The sequence below is a fragment of the Phalacrocorax aristotelis genome, chromosome 23 (assembly GCF_949628215.1).
Source record: "Phalacrocorax aristotelis chromosome 23, bGulAri2.1, whole genome shotgun sequence".
Taxonomy (NCBI): domain Eukaryota; kingdom Metazoa; phylum Chordata; class Aves; order Suliformes; family Phalacrocoracidae; genus Phalacrocorax; species Phalacrocorax aristotelis.
This window is the reverse complement of record NC_134298.1, coordinates 6,104,466-6,120,943: the sequence shown is the minus strand read 5'-3', so window position 1 is coordinate 6,120,943 and position 16,478 is coordinate 6,104,466. Positions and strand designations below refer to the sequence as shown.

General features: G+C 55.5%; 1 protein-coding gene across 6 annotated transcripts in view; it reads right to left on the bottom strand.

The window, feature by feature from the left end:
* Positions 1-5,418: 5,418 nt before the first annotated feature.
* The window catches only part of MLLT6 (MLLT6, PHD finger containing), a 45,014-nt gene continuing 33,954 nt past the window's right edge, over positions 5,419-16,478 (bottom strand). For 4 of the 6 annotated variants that reach the window (XM_075117053.1, XM_075117052.1, XM_075117048.1 and 1 more), the window contains exons 11-20: positions 16,251-16,432; positions 15,388-15,505; positions 11,583-11,649; positions 11,079-11,221; positions 10,610-10,798; positions 10,321-10,409; positions 9,548-9,903; positions 9,307-9,415; positions 7,423-7,800; positions 5,419-6,593 (exon numbers count right to left, since the gene is read on the bottom strand). In XM_075117053.1, coding sequence (XP_074973154.1) covers positions 6,549-6,593; positions 7,423-7,800; positions 9,307-9,415; positions 9,548-9,903; positions 10,321-10,409; positions 10,610-10,798; positions 11,079-11,221; positions 11,583-11,649; positions 15,388-15,505; positions 16,251-16,432 — 1,676 coding nt within the window. In that variant the 3' untranslated portion in view covers positions 5,419-6,548. The remainder of the gene's footprint in view (positions 6,594-7,422; positions 7,801-9,306; positions 9,416-9,547; positions 9,904-10,320; positions 10,410-10,609; positions 10,799-11,078; positions 11,222-11,582; positions 11,650-15,387; positions 15,506-16,250; positions 16,433-16,478) is intronic. The other 2 variants (XM_075117051.1, XM_075117050.1) reach the window with 2 other exon arrangements.

Here is a 16,478-nt window from a genome sequence, read left to right as displayed (position 1 = left end):
GGCTTCCCTGCAGGACTGAAGCCGGGGGGGACACCCAGGAGCCCACGCTTCCCGCCGCGGGGTACCACAGAGCCAGGCTCCCTTCTTCAGGGCAGGGGCGAGGGAAAAGCAAAGCGCAGGAGCCCTGGCCCCTGAGCAAATTCCTCCTCTCTGTGCCTCTGCTTCCCCCGCCGGAGAACGGGAGGAGAGAGGACGCCTCTGAATTGCAGTTTCAGACCTGCTGCTGCAAAGTCACGATTAAAATTATTGCTATTTCACCCTTTGCTGCGAAGGTGACATCCACAGCCTTTATGACAACTCCATTTCATAGACTAAATGCACACAGGAGAGGCACTGGGGACCCATTCAACTCCTTGCCTCAAGGCTTTTTTGATCACAGGCACTTGATTATTTTCACTTATGTGGGCTTAGGAAACCGCACAGCACAGCATATACCAAGGGCAACAGTAAATAACAGGGCAGCACAAGCTGCCAGCTCTGACGGAGGGGCTGGGCTGGAAGAGAGCCCTTGAAAACCCACTTTGGGCGCCGGGCTGCCCGCTCGGCCCGTCCCGGCTGGACCCTGACAGATGCTGCGGGTGTCCTTAGCGGCAAAGACAAAGCAGAGCAAAGCCTTTACCGGGGCTGGACGGGGCGACGCGCGCTGGAGGGCGGTGTACAAACAAACCAGGCTGTTAAGCTGAAAGGCTTTCGGAGCGACTGGCGCTGCTGTGTGTACAGCGGGGCCCTGGCGCAAGCCTACGCTGACCTTCGGAGAGGTCTCGGGGACATTTTAGACCAAGGGGTGGGCTTGCAGCAGCAGAGAAGCCCCCCCAGGCAGATGTCCCTTTCTCCGGCTCCCCTCTGCAGCAGGAAAGCTTCTGTGCCCTAGAGCCAATCCACCGGTCATGGCAAACAACTGCAGCCTGTTCTGAGCTCCCAAGGGACCCGCTCCACCACCGCAGCGGGCTGGATCCCTGCTCGCTGCAGACACGGTCACCTCTCACTCTGCCAACTAGCGTGAACATTTCACCCCGAAGAGCATGACACCATCTGCTTGGTATGTCTCCTCTGGAGCCTTCGGCTGCGCGCGTGAGAAGACCTCATCTATGTCTATATTGTCTTTGGTACGGAGCCAAGGGGCTCGAGCCATCTGCATCGGCGCAGTCCGCAGGGAGGGTGCCGGAGCCCGAACCAGCGCCGTCCCGCTGGGGCAGCCAGCTCGCGGCTAGAGCCCGTGTGCCAGTGCGGAAGCCGAGAGAACAGCAGGGGTTTGCGGAGCGCAGCGGGTGCCGGCGCTCAGGGAGCCCCTGTTCATGCAAGAGCTACGTCCAGGTGATGCTGGTGACCCGCTGGGAGAGACCTGGAGCGGAGCGTGTAGGATCTAAGGCTTGTGGGGGAGAGGGGCTCTGCGGAGGATTGCTCAGCCAGCCACCTCTCATGCACCTGCTATAGATGCGTTTCTCCCATTATCCTGGGCCAAGAAGATGCCACGACCTGCTCGTCGGGCACAAAACCACTGACCATTGCTCAGCACCTTCCTCTCCTGCCTCCCCAGTCCCCATCCACGCAAACCAGGAACAGAAACGCTACCGAGAGCCAAGCAGTGGGAAGAGGAGAACCGTGCCAGGAACAAGCCAACACAACTCTGTGGAAATGTTCAGCTTCTTTTTCAAGTTTGAGGGCTCCAAGAGACACAGCAGAACTGGCTCCGTGACCCTGGTGCTCCACAGGCATCCCCTGCCTTTCCCTCCCAGCCCACACCCCGGCAATAACTGCTAACAGGCGCAGAAGAGGCTTTGCAGCTACCAGCTGCTGCGGGGAGCCTCCGAGCCCTCAGAACCAGGCACCAAATCTCCTTTTCCCTCCAAAAAAAAATGAGCTGAACATTTCCTACAATGACCCAGAGCATTTGATGACGAGACCAGCCTTCGCACGCCAAACTCTGCTTCCTCTGGATGACCCTTTGAACGGACAAAACCACTCTTAAAGATACATGTATCAACTCCTGCGTCTCCAGTTCCCTGTGCGCTCCCTTCCTGACAGCTCTTGGGCTGTCTGGAGAAACCTGGGCAAATTCTTCGCCCTCCAGTTCCCCGCCGCGGGTGGCAATGCTGACTGCTGGTCAGTAAGGGAGAGAAAAGCACTGCAGAAGGCTCAGCTGCCGGGGGACAACAACTCCCGGGCCTTTTAAAGGAGCCCCGTGAACCCCGAAGGCAAGCAGGCTCCACCTCGCTGATGGGACACGTGGCTGAGGAAAAGCAAAAGGTCAATAAAACCCACTGCTGATCTAAGAGCAGGAGGAGAAGGCAGAACCGCGGAGCCTGCGGGCTACGAGACAGGAAAGCACGCAGCTCTGAAGCATGACCCGCTGAAGAGCCAAGGCAGACCTAAGGGCTGAGCACTGGAGAGCGGGCGCCGGTTTTCTCAAGAGCAGGACGTCTAGCCAAACCCTGCTTTGAAGAGACCTCATCACCCAGCTCCGCAGGGCTGCTTGCGGGAACACCAGAGCCGAGCAGGGCCAGCACGAGGCCCTGCCCTTGGTGCTCAGGAGGAACAAACCCTTGGGAGAGGGGAGGGCTGAGGAGCCAGCTGGAAAGCCTACGAGGTCAGAGGGTTTGGTTTCGGGCACCTCTCCGGCTCCCGCGGGTTACCGCTGTCCTGCTGGGGGGGGGAAATCTTTTTGCTAATGCCCAACCACCCACTGCTCCTCCCTCGCCCTGGTCTCCCTTCGCTCCCGAGGCGCAAAGCCAGGAAGGAGCCAGGCTGAGCAGCCTCCCCGGGCCTCGCTCCTGCCTCCTCGAGAGCAGCGCTTGCTCAGGGCAGCGCCAAGCGCGCCGCTGCGGGGCAGCAGGGCCTCGGCACATCCGCAGGGCATTAATCACACAGGCCCTACTCCTGTTTCAATTTTGAAACCTTAGCTGTATGAAAAAAGTCTCTGGTATTAATATTAATATTATTTATTATAATAAAGAACAGTCAAGCAGCGTGAAAAAAATATATCTTAGCTACATTACCTTAAATTGCCAAAAATATACACATTTTTCTCTTTTATTTAATAAAAAAACAAATCAAAACAAAAAAAAAAAGACACATGCAACATACTAAATGAGACATTAGCATCAAAACGGGTAAAGAAACGTACCCCAGTGCAACTGAAACACAGATAATCTTTAGCTTTTATTTTTTGTCTTTCCCCTGCTCTCCCTCTTTTTCACAGAGATACAAATGTTTAATGTCAACCTTCCAGCAGTGCCCCCTTCTTCTCCCCTCAACCTGCCAAAGGGACCTTGGGCTCTGCGACAGGTTGAGGCGATCAGACAAGGAGGACACCTCAAAGGGACCGGGTGCCTTTGGAAGATGTCAGAGAAATGTCTAAGTGCTATATGTCTCTTCCCTGACTCGGCCTCTCCAGCCTCGTCCCCCCCCCCAGCCCCAGAGAGTGGGGAGGCTTCGTGCTCGTCCCGCCACCGCCACACCTCAACGGCACGGCCAGCAGAGAGCCGGGGGAGCCAGGGGCGCCGCGGAGCTCAGCCCTGCCTGCTTTTAACAGCCACCCTGCCTCCAAAACCCATTCCTTGAATTCAGTCCTTTATTTCCGACCCCTTCTGACGCGTGGGCTCCCAGATATGGTCCCAGTAGCAGTGCAGAGCCCCGGACAGCACGGTTCGGCCTCCTGACTGCAAGCTCACCTCTAAGTGCCTCTCGCCCACCTCCTGCAAGTTTCCTGTCGATGCCCAGGGATTTGGACACCGAACCACTGACCAGAACAAGGCTTTTGGTTGTCCCGGGAGGCCACGCGTGTTGTACCACGGCTTGCTACCCCAGGGGGAGATGCTAGCCAGCCTTCCCTCCTTCCCATCGCCTCTCTTCCTGGTCCTGGCTCGTTTCTAATTCCAGGGCGTGAAACGTGGTTAAATTTTGGAAGAATTTGCCCAAGTCTGGGCGCAATGGCGGACCCTCGTGGATACGAATAGGTCTGAAGGCCGTGCTGATGGTCAGCATGACAGCAAGACAGGCGGTAACGCAAATGTGGGACCTTAAGAGTGGAAAAAAAAAAAGTAAAAAATAAAATAAAAACCAAGCCCCCGACAAACACAGCTGGGCGAGCAGCCGGCAGAGGCCACATCTGCACGTTTAACAGCCACTGTTTTATGCCCGGCGCTTCTGCCCCTCGCCTTGCTGACCCAAACCAGCGCTAAGGAATCCGAAGGAGCCGTCGCTCGCCGAAGGCTGCCGGGTACAGCCTTCACGCGTACGCAGCCACCGCACGCACGCACAGGGCGCCTCGGGGCCGAGTTCAGCACGGTAGCCCTGAAACAGCCGTTCCGCCTGTTGCTGCCAAGCCCAAGGCTCCTCGCGCACGGCGGGAGCAGCAAGGCGAGGCCCCCGCCGCAGAAGCGGCTCCGGCACCGAGCAGAGGGTCTCCGAGCCGTGGGGGTTTGGGAGGCACCTCTGCTCGCGGGGGGGAGGGGGGGGAACAGGAGTTTTTAAAAAGTGCAAGCACACAGTCGTGCCAGAGCAATTTTGGGGCCAGGGAGCCAAAATTAAGAGTCAAACCATTTGCAACTGAAAAGATCTAATTCACATTTTGCAAGCACCAGGGGATGGAGGGCGGCACAGCTCAGCCAGTGGCTTGCTGGGGACTGGGAGCGTGCCAGCGAGAGCCGTGGGTCAGTGCTCCTCTCTAGGGCTGAGCTGCGGAGACCGCGAGAAGGGAGACTTTTTTTTTTCCTGCATTTTCACTTATAGCTGCCACCTCCATCTTTCCAATAGCTTCTTAATCTTGTTAAAACATTAGCTTTTCTTTATAAAAAAAAAATTATATATATATAATATATATATATTTCTGAGCAGACAGCAGTGTTCTGCCCAGTTCACAGAACTGGAGGCTGAGATCAGAAAGGTATTTTCTCTCCTTTTAGCCTTATTCAACCATTATGGTGACAATCTTCCAAACCAACCCCCCCCAAAAAAGAAATAAGAAATAAAATAAAATAAAATAAAATAAAAAGGAAGAAAGATATTTAGCAGGTGAGTTTTGCCTATAACAGACTTTTCTAGTACTATCAGCACAGACCCACTGCTGACAAATTTGAATAGTGCAAACTAGTTAGGGGCAGTGGGAATGTGCTGAAAAATATCCATTAAGGTCTGAAGGTCTGACAATTTTTTTTTTAAGACCCTCAGAGTTTCTATTAGCTGGAGTCTTCCCGCCTGCCCCCAGGAGATCTGGATTTAACCAGGGGACGTGGAAAAGAAGGGGCATTTGTACGTTTGACGTAGGTGCTCCCCTTCCTCCAGAGCGGCCCCACCTGTCCTTCAATCAATCCATCGCATCCACGCTCAGAGGAAGCCGGTCTCTTTGCCGAGGTTCCAGGCTGCGAGGCGGAGTTAAGGTCAAAAGGTGGAGACCAACGAAGGGTCCGATGTCCTAGCTCAGGAGGCTGGTAACTGTCCCATTGCTTGGAGATCCCTTTTCTGAAGTGCCCAAGACTGGTGGAAGAACGTGTTTTTGCCAGACTGGAGCGATTTGCGGTGGGTAAGAAAGAACAGGTACCGGATTTGGGACTCTCTCTTCCCCACACACATTTCTATCTCCCAGCTTAGGCCTGTGAAACATCTGCCAGGTTCAAATGCACCTTCTGAAGTTGGCTACGACGGGGGTCATACTGGCTACAGCCCCTTTTGCAAGGTGAAATTTTAGCCTTTGGAAATCTTGGAAGGAAAGAGAGAGACGGCACAAGGAGCAGGAGTGTGCTTTTCACGTGACAAGTACAGCACCGAACCGACAGCAGCTGGTAGAGCAGATGTGGCAATGTCCTCTAAAGAAGTAGGTGGCTTTTCACCTCCTCCCCAAGCACCAGTCCTTACCCATCGCTCCACCGCTCGTGTCTTTTCAGGCTGGGTTTGGATCCAGCTGAGGTGTCGGGGCTTCCTATGACGGCTATAGAGAGAAGAGCATCCTAAGAGCCCAGCAGATGAAAAGCAGGTGAGAAATCACAGCTACAGAACTTCTTCTTAACCTCCCCATCTGGGCGAAGCAGACCACGCAGGCACTGCCACCAGGTCCCACTTCCCCAGCTGTGTCACATCCAGTGCTGCCTCCGCGGGCACTGCCAGGTTCCTCTGCACCGTGCAGAAAGGCGTCCTCAGCAGAGGGGCCTCCCTCCGCCAAGGTCTTGGCTGAGGATGCTCGATGGTTTCTAGTGCCTTGCCTTGGGGGCTGCATACACATGAACACACGCTCGCACTCACGGCAGGGAGGAGACTGGCAGGCATCTGGTGTTAACTCCCTCCTCCACTCTGCGTGGAAACACAGCTTCACTTTGAGCATGTGTGGCATGGACCAGGGCGGCCGGCAGCCCCCCACCTTCGCTCCTCCCGATACCAGGGCTTGGTCAGAGACGTACTGTCTTCCAAAGCACCTCTTGGCATTGCCCAGCGGCAGGAAATGCTTCTTGGAAGCCTTGTGCTCATTGCTCTAACAGTATCAAAGTTGACTGGAAAGCCACATTCCCCTGGCTGAGAGGAGTTGGCTGCTGGTTTGTTCGGGGTGAGGGGGGAGCTTAGCCCTTGTCCTGGGTAAGAGGAGCTCCCTTTTCATTCATGCTCTTTAAAAAACAAACAGAAAAAGAGACGCAGAGGAGACAGGTATCAGTACTGGACGGGCAGCAACACGAGGGGGCAGAAGCAGAGAGCCCTGCTGTGCTGCAGACCTGGCCCTGCTCACCGCGACCTCTCAGGCTCCTCCGAGATCAAGGGAGACACGGGAGCCCCAGGTTTCCCCTCTGCCCAGTTCAGGCTGAACTGGCCCCCTCGACCCTGGCCTTTGGCTCCTAAATGTCTCCAACCAGGACTGGACCTTCGGGTACAGCTACAGGCCAGGGGAGGGATGGAGGAGAGATGAAAGTATCACACCATCAGTCCCTAGACACTGGTGTTCCAGTACAAGGCTGCTTTAAAGAGAGGCTGTAAACCTCTCCACAACCTCTCCTCTTGGGTGCAAGATTCCTTCTAAACCCTGGGTTTCAACATGCGGTCACCTTCGTATTTCATCACGAGGCTCCAATAGGGCCAGCGCTGCCAGGGGCACATTGTCCCATCCGAGTCTTAGGGTTAACGGAGACAAATCTACAGCCTGTCACTGCTTTGCTTCTGCAGCGGGTCTGGGGTGTGTCTGCATGGAAGGGCGCCTTGGGAGCCTCTGTGCCTACCCACGACCCTGTCTGGGCCCTACAGAAGTCCTCGGAGGTAGGATCAGGACGTGACACTGGCTAGTCAGGGATGCAGCAAAGCCAGTGGAGCATGCTGGCTCTGTTGCCTAAGCAGTGCCCTTGCTCCCCCAAGTTAACTGTAGCGCAGACTGTCTCTCCCTGGGTCTGTACAGCGCCTAGCACCACGAGCTCGGTGGGGTTAGGGTAGTGCTAGCAGCATACGCACCGTTCCTTTCGGGGTGTTGCCATCAGCCTGCAGGTTGAGAAACGGGTTAGTCTGTGCTGTAAGGACGGGTGGGATGCCTGTCCCCGAAGCCAGGAGGCTGTTCCCAGGAGTGCTGAGCGGTGGGGTGGCCTGGGGGGCCAGGAGGGCATTGCTAGGGTTGAGCTGCTGGGGGGAGAGGGAGGCCAGGAGGGAGCTGCTGCTGGGGGGCGGCTGAGGGGCCGAGGTCATCAGGGCGCTGGTGCTGGAGTGCAGGGGGGCGGAGGTGGCTGCCAGGAGGCTGGTCATGGACAGCTGGGACGAGCTCGTCATCTGCAGCCGCTGCAGCTCCCTCTTCTGCTGGATTTGCTGCATCATCTGGAACACCAGGGCCTGCTGCTCCTGTAGGGAAGGGTGAGGAAGGGAAGTCAAAGGAGGGACAAAGGGCTACGGAAGAGGTGACACCTAATACAACGGAGCCAGGAGCCACATGAGCACACTCCATCCCAGGCAATGCTACTGGGGACAGGGAGAAAGTCCCCCTGAACACATGTCCACAGGTAGAGAGGGGAACAGTCCGTCCTGTGTTCATTAACAGCCTGTGCTTATGACCTTTGCAATCCCGTTGTTTCCTGAAGCGTAGGATTAGCTAACCTTCCCTAAGACACCTGCGGGCACACAAATCTATTCAGCTCTTCCCAATCCATCGACCCATGGATTTTAAGCCCGTGGCAGTCACTATCCTGAGTTTCAGATTGGCTGCTAATTTCCTTCCCCAGCCCATCCCTCTTCACAGCCCTGACCCACAGGGTCGGTGCAGGTGAACCGGACCCGGCAGGGGGGATGAGGGCCACGCTCACCTGCACCCAGAGGGACGCCCTCGAATCCAACCAAACTGCGGAAATCGCTATAGCAACCATCGACCAATGCGGCAGGCTGAGAGCTGACATTGTTCTCGTACCCACAGGGATGCAGCTGATGACACGGTGACATCAGCTGCTGTAAAGAGAAGCCCTTTGAAATTTGCTTTTCCCGGGTTATAAATAGCCTGACCCAGAAATCTATCCAAAGCAACGGGCCAAGTTCATGGGAGATATAAACGAGCACAGCTTCATTGACGGGAACTGTTAGCACTCCCATGCAACTCCACCGCAGGGGAGGGACACCACAGAGGTTTCTGCAGGGCAAGCGAATGCGGTTCTTACACACTCAGCGGCTTGTTTACCATCTATCGGTGCAGCCATTCCCATAACAGCCTGGCACGGGGCTGCTGTTTTACCCAAGAGGGTGCAGGCAGAGAGCCAAGATCCTCAACACAGCTGCCTGATCCTTCTTCTGACCCCGAAGTCCTCAGCCACCTACACAGTCCCCCTGGCATCTCCAGTGCTCCATGTCAATGTGCCCAGACATGGCTCACCTGCCTCAGGACTACGGAATTTGGTGCTTATCTCCTTCTAAACTCAAATAGTGTCCTCAGGCGAGTTCCTCTTCGGGCCTCAGAACATCTGCAAGCCTAGAGACCAGTGTGCTCCTGGCAGCAGGAACAGACACGATTTGCATTCAAAGATGGCTGGAGGAGATAACAGCACTCCTGATGTTACGGTGGCTTAGCGTTACCACGGTCTCACACCCTCAGGATGTGGGAAACCCAGATTAAATTTTTGCCTTTGTACTGAAAAAGTTCAAATCCCCATCTCCCTCCCTCCAGGAGGTGCCGCACCTTCCTGCCTAAAGCTTTTCTCCTCACTCCACCCACAGCAGCCTGGAGCCAAGGAAAAGGCACGTGATTCTTGCAGCCCTGTGGGCAGGGGATTCATGTGAAGGAGGGAGCCCTAAGTTTTTCTCTCTGCTCGGAGGCTTTCCCATTAAAGAGCTCATCAGATAAAAGGTGCCAGCAGGCACACTTACCGGATTAAGCGGCTGGGAAGTCAGGAGCTGCTGAAGCTGCTGGAGCTGCTGTTCGTGTTGGTGCAAGACGTGCCGCTGCTGCTCTGTCAGGGGACTCAGACTGGGCATGCTGCAAGGGGAGCAGGGCAGGGAATGTCAGTGCAGCCCGTCTTGGTCCTGCATACACAGGGCCTCCCTCCCTCCCGGTGCTAAGCTTCTGCTGGAGAGGGCAGGGCTGTCCCCGCGAGCTCCCCATCCTCACCTGCTCAGGCTGGTGGAGAGCTGCAAGGTCGGAGGCCCGCTCGCCTGCGTCAGCGCGCTCGGAGGCTGGGCGGCCTGAGCTCCGTTCAGATTCCCCAGGATCCCGTTGATGGGCATCTGCTGGCCTCCTGCCAGGGTCCCCATCAGGCCGTCCACCATGGGCACCGTGGAGAGGCTGTGGCTGGCAGTGGTGCCTCCCCCCAGCCCGCTGCCTGCCACCCTGGCCAGGCCATTCACCTGCTGCACCCCAGGCAGGGGTAGCGAGGCAGGACTCTGCTGCAGCATGGGCAGGGGCGGAGGAGTGCTGTGGAAGGACAGGGAAGAGCTGCTCCTGCTGGGGCAACCTGAATGAGGGTCCTGGGGGAGAAACGGACATAAGAGCATCGGACTGGGGCAGCTTGTGAAAGGTCAGCTCAGCTCCAAGGGTACTTTGGGCAGGAGCTGGAGGTGGGAAGGGGGGCTGTGAGTGCAAGTGCAGGTGTATGCTCAGAGGCGTCCCAGAACTCAAGATATGCTTTGCTGGATCTCTAGAAGTGCGGCCAGAGTAACCTAGAAGCATCCTCGCTTCACGCTCCCAGCCTCAGCTACTCTACTCCGACCCTCAGCACTGAGATGAACTGAAGAACGGGCGCTCCAGAGAAAGAAACCTGATTTCTGGGCCTGGACTACGAGGCTTTATGAGCTGGATATCAAGTCAGAGTACCGGGACTGCACTGCTCTGTTCCCTCCCTGAGTCCCTTCCCCAGCTGGCTGGCGGATGTGGTGGCAGTGTACCTCAGACGAAGTGGAGAGTGAGTTCTCGATCCCAAAGCTGTTCTTGCATGGGGGGCTCTTGCTGATGCTCAAGGAGTCGTTGTTGCAGACTGTACGGAGGAGAGAAGTGGGGATGCAGCGTCAGGGGTGGTGCCTGACATTGCCACAGCAATAGCAAGGGACAGTGCACAGTGCCAGTGGCTACAGAGGGATAAATGGGTCAGATTCTCCCCACCGCGACCCCCTCCTCCCCATGCCAGGGCACCACTATGGAAGGGCACAGGGTAATGCATCCCACCAGTCCCCTCACCATTAGGAGGCAGGATGTACTGGGCCTGGCTGCCTGGACCGTTGCTGCTGGTCACCACGGGGAAAGGGACAGAGAGCTGGACGTTGAGGAGCTGCAAACGCTCCTTCTTGGCCGTCAGCGTCATGATCTGCTCCTGGAGCCGCTGGTTCTCCTTCTGCAGCGAGTGCAGGGCTTTGAGCATTTCTACAACTGCAGGGAACGGAAGGGGGGAAGGGGGACAGGGTCGGGGAGAGAACAGGGGACGGAGGAAAGAGGACAAGGGGATCCACAGGAGGTACCACAATTAGACCACACTGGGGGAGGAGACTGGCCCCAGACCACAGTCCCACTGCCAGCTACTCCCCACGGCACAGACCAGTGCTTTGTCCTCTACCCAGCTCCTTTGCCTGTGGGCAAAAATCCCAGCTGGCTCCCCCACAACCATGCACAAGGACCCCTCCTCCCACAGCCCATACCCCGAGTGACTCACTGTTTACGCCGGCTTCCCCATTGCCCTGCTTCTCCAGGAGCTGCTCGATGTTTGGGGTAGCCTGGGGAACATTCTCCAGCTGCCCACTGCTGCTACAGGACACTGTCTGGTCGAAGAGGGTCGGCAGGCTGCTGATGGGGGACCTGGGGAAGGGTTGGTGAGATGTCAGGGATGCTTCCCTAGGCTGCACCTGCACTCCTCTGCTCCTTTTTCCCCACATCTCCTCTGCCGCACGCTGGGAGCGGCCGCATCCCTCCCAGCCTCAGTCTCTTCAGCTCCACTTCAGGATTGCCCTCCGGCTCGGATTGGAAAAGCAAACCTGCCTCCTCCTCCCCTCCCATCCCACCCGCAGCCCCAAGGAGGAGGGAAGGCGCTGCCTCTACTTCCCCCAGCCTCCTTCCCTGTCCTTGCTGTGTCATCCCACGGCTCCCCGGGGTACGGCCGTGCGGATGCGGAGGCACCCCGGTGCCCGGCGGCAGGGGAGGACTCCTGAAGGACACTCACATGGAAGAGAGACTCTCCTGGGGCGACGTCCCTCGGCAGCCAAAACTGCAGTCTTCCAGGTCAGGCTCTGCGTGGGGAGGGGGACAGAGAGGCACGGCGTTCAGCGGCGGCCGGCCCTGCAGGTGCGCGGCTCCGCCGGCGGCGGGCAGCGGGGCCGCTCCCCGCTAGATGGGAGCACCGAGCAGCGCCGGGCCCCGGCATTGCATAACGGCCCCGCCCGCCGGGGGAGGGGCTGCGTGTCACTGCGTGTCACCCCGGGACCGGGTGGGGGGGCTTGGTGTCACCCTGCGAAGGTCACCGACGCGACACCCACCCCCCTTCTAATGGCAAGAGCCAAATCGTCCTGGCGGTGCAAGCCCGGGGCCGCGGGGAGCTGGGCTGCCCCAGCCCGCTTCCCTCCCCAGCCGCGCAAAGCCGCCGGGATGAGCAGAAAGAAGCTTCTCCTTTAGCCGTAAAAGCGGCCACTTGCTTTGCTGAGCCTGCAAGGATGAATCAGTGCTGCGCAAAGCCTCGCTCAGCTCTCCTAAGTGCTACTGCAGCCTCCCGGATCCTTTCCCAAAACTCAGCTGGGGTCCTCCAAGGTTTCCAGATGCTCAGCTCCTTTCCAAAGGGCTCCTTCGGCGCCCAGAAGCTACCCCCATAGCCACCCCTCCGTCCCAGGGAGCTGGGACACCGCAGTGCTGGGGACGGAACCGCTGTGCATGTGCACATGTGCAGGATATCTCCCACCCAAAGGGAAATCAAGAAGTGAAGTATATTTATCTGCCATTTGCTTTCCATCCCCAGAGCCTGCCAGCCCCATAAACACACGTTCCCTTCGCCCTGGGACGTGTCAGATGTTGTGAGTACAGCCTGCACCAGCTGGCTGACTCGCCCCTCCTCTTCTTCACACAATAAGAGACGTTTCTTATGTGCAAGAATCCAGGAAGTCTCCTGCAGGGAACACTGTGATTTACAGTGTAATGCCCTGAGCAGGGCATTAGTTATTAGCAGTATATTCTACTGCTGAGAACAAGCAAACGCAGCTGTTGTTCAGCAGCTCTTACAGACAGGTATGAGTGGGATCCTCGCTCCTTCCTTCATCCCCATGGGAATGTCCTCCTGGCCATCAGTTACAACCGGCCCACCCTTCTGGGGAGAAGCCACCGCTTTCTGGAGGTGACCAGCAGTTGCCAGTCAACAGCAGTCTCCTAGCATAAGGCATCACGTGGAGACAAATTCATTTTGTGGGCACCACAAGGCATGAAATCTTCCTAAATCCTCCAACCCAGGATCAGCCACCAGAAGGCTGGGAACAGTCGGACCACGGCAGCGCTTCTCAGTATCATTTCCATCCGAGGACCACCTAAACCCTTTGAAAAATATCCACAGCCCACCGCGTGCAGCTTTGCCACAACATTTTTCACTTGCAACCAAATAAACATTCAGCTAAGCTCTGCCTGCCTGCCTGTTACTGTCGCGTTGTTTGCTTGCAGCCCAGGGAGGTTGTGCACACACACATACACACACACACACACACACACACACACACACACACGATTCCGGTTTTCTGAAACAGTACCAGACTCCATATTCAATTATCTCCTGGCCAACACCACCCTGTTGTCTACAGAATGGGCGGATGACTGAGTTATCACACAGAGACAGCACTTTCCAAAGCAGCAAGTATGAAAAAGAGGCTCGAAGACAACTACAGAAGATAAATATATTTGCCCTGTCATCGTAATGAGGCAGGATCCAGGACAAGCCGTGGGAGGAAGAACTAGACAGTAGCTAAGGGAGTGGGAAGATAAGAATCAGACTTTTTGTACTGCCAAAGGCACCCTTGTATCAACCTGCATCAGTGACAACAGTTTCTCAGTTCCTCCATCTGTAAGACAGGGTAACGCCATTTCCCTACATCGCATTAAAACTGCAACGAGCTCAAATATTACTGCAATGAAAGCTACATCTCCGCAGGATATCTCTACACAGGCACGCTCAGGAAGGGTAATCTGAATTAAAGACAAGGCAGGATTACTTAAAACTTCACAACCACCCTGTTAACAACACAGGATTAAAGCAGTCACCACACTTTTAAGTGAAAATGGCCCCACACAGGAGGCTTAATGTATGTTAATTAATCCCCCTGGAAAAAAAAGTGAATTTGGCTTAAGAGCCTCTGGGTCACTAGCTCCAGCAGGAGGAGATAGCGATGGACAAACGTTAAACACGACAAGAGCCAGGAGCTGTTCTGAAGGCTGCCTGGAACTGGAAGAAACATGTCCCGAAGCTTCTAAGATCCCAGTCAAACAAAAAGAACAATCTTGGAAATGGAAACTAAGGATCAGACCTTTTTTGAGCGCTCTGTATGTTGGATTTTGCCTGCATGATTCACTCATTAGCAGCCGCAGGGCTGGAACAGAACCCAGACTGCCGAGCCCCCGTGTTGTGCCTGAACCACAGGGCTATTCCTGACAGTTGACTCGCTTCCTTCTCCTGTCAGCACCTTGCCAAAATAACAGCAAAGGGGAAGTGGCAGCGGGTCATCTCTCTCTTGTCGATCGCCGTGAGGGAAAAATATCTCTTTGAATCATCCCATTCTTTCCTTAATTCCAGGTAACTGAATCACTCCTGACTCACAGCTCCCATGCAACGGCCCCGACTCCCGCTGAGGTCAGCTGCACCGTTACCTTCCTGTTGCACTCAGGCAAGTGCACGCCGCCGGCGGGGCACGACACAAAACGCTGCCAGTGACACACGGAGACACAGGCGGGCACCTTCCACGGGCTTGCGAAGGTCACAAGTAAGCATACGTGTTCACTCATGCTTTACATGCAGGCATGCATGCTTGTAAAGGCAAATAAGGGCACGCTGGTGTGGGATCATCCGGAGACCTCAGAGCCACCTCTAACGAGGACTGTGAGCTTTAAAGTGCGGGTCGCTCAGCGTGACGCTGGGCAGAGTGTTACCTCGCAGGAGTTCAGCATCCAGCATGCTGAGCTGCCAACGTTTCTGGGCTAGGGGAGCACGAGACAGTTGCACCACTAACTGCAACATCTGAAAATCAGGAGGGTGCTTTTGTTTAACTACTGGTGCAAAACAAAAATCAGGCCCACTCTGTTATGGGAAGAAAAAAACAAACCAACCAACCAAACAAAAAATCTTACGATGCTTCAAGTTTCCTGTTTATTAACCAGGCAATTTTCCAAGAAAAATGGATTTGCCTTGGTGGGAAAAAATGAGCAGTTGTAAGTAATTCAGGGTTGGCACTTTCACGTTTGGAAGTTGAAAACAGTGGATTTTGTTGCATTCATGACAAAGCCAAAGGGGAAGGGCAGAAAGTAACTCAAAACAGAAATGGAAGATGAAAATTAAGAGTGTGAGATAGCACTCATTTAAAAACAAAAAACCAAAACCAAACAGAAAACAAAACCCCAACAAAATCTTTTAACTTATTTTGAGCAAGCAAAAGTATTTTTCAAGAGGTTTGCACAGCTTTAGTGCGTAAAAAGACAACAAATTTCTGTAGGGAAGGACTTACATTCTTGCACTTTTCTAGCATATGTCCAGGGACACACATAATCCGGTGGACACGCCAGCAGATACGCTTTTGCAGGACTGCAGGCGAGCACTTAAGGCTAACACAAGCACCCCCTGCCCTGGGGAAAAAGCCACTGTCCCTCTCTCCTAGCCCCTGGCTCTCACACGCGTGGGACGGGAGCAAGCAGGGAGGGCAGCTGGAGAACTATGGATGCAGTTGTCTCGACTCTTCCAGGGAGACCCCTTTGGAAGTCCAAACTCACATACCTTCTGATTCACGTACCTGCCCGGCTGCTTTCCGACTGATTTAAGAGTGGATTGATTGATAGCCCAGATGTGAGGGGGCTTCCAAAAATATGTGAGGAAGGGAGGCTGAATGTTGAACCTGCCAGCGAGAACACCTACATGGCAAAACAAGGAGGGAGAGAGAGAGAAATTACTTCTCAAAAACGCAGTAACATTATTGCATCTCCTCCCGACTTTTGAGCCCAACTTGGTCATGAGAGCGAGCGTTAAAAATATCTCCTTGGAAGTCTCACTAGACAGTTGAAATCTTCCCAGCCCCGTCTCAGAGCCAAGAGGTCTGAATGAGCCATGCTAACACTGAGGCTGTAAAACTAACTCTCTCCTCCATGTAAAACACCTTTCACAGTGAGCTCCCAACACAGGACAAGGCTCTGTCTCCTGGCACATGCACAGCCCACCCAGCTGGGACGTACGAGCCCTCCCACCACGTTATCTGTGCCGCAGGGTGAAGGCAGGGCTGGCACTGGTGGCAGGATCCAGCCGAGCAGCAGGGGACGAGCAGCACAGGGCACAGCACGTGCCGACAGCCAGGCCTCTGCTACCTGAGCGCTGTCTGTGCTCTCCTCACAGTCAGTGGAAAGCAATGCATCCTTTCAGGTTGCAATTCCTCCCACCCCGCAACAGGCTGATTGGGCTGTGATGCAAAGCTGCCTGTATCCTTCTTCTGACTCTAAGGGAAGCTGCAGTTGGCAGCTCTCCTCCAAACTGAAGGAAGAGTAGCTGTTCCCAAGTGGAAAAAGCAACTCCTCTGTGCCCACAGACTGGCCCTGCTCTGCCAGTGACTGCTCTATCCAATGCTCTCCTGAACTACAGTCCCTCTCCTGGTCCTGGTGTTCTTACCTGCGTGGTGGAGACCGAGGAGGAGGAAGCTGGGATGGTGCTAGCAAAGGGAGACCGGTTGAGCTGTGGGAGAGACGACGTACCCTGGTGTGCCAGCAGGCTGGAAGAGAGGGGTGTACTGCACACAGCTCGGAGCACTCCGCCCCCGTGGGAAATAGGGTCCTTGTTACTGGTGTAGATCCCTGCAAGGGGAGGAGATGTGTTAGAGAGCCACGCTCCCCTCTGCTC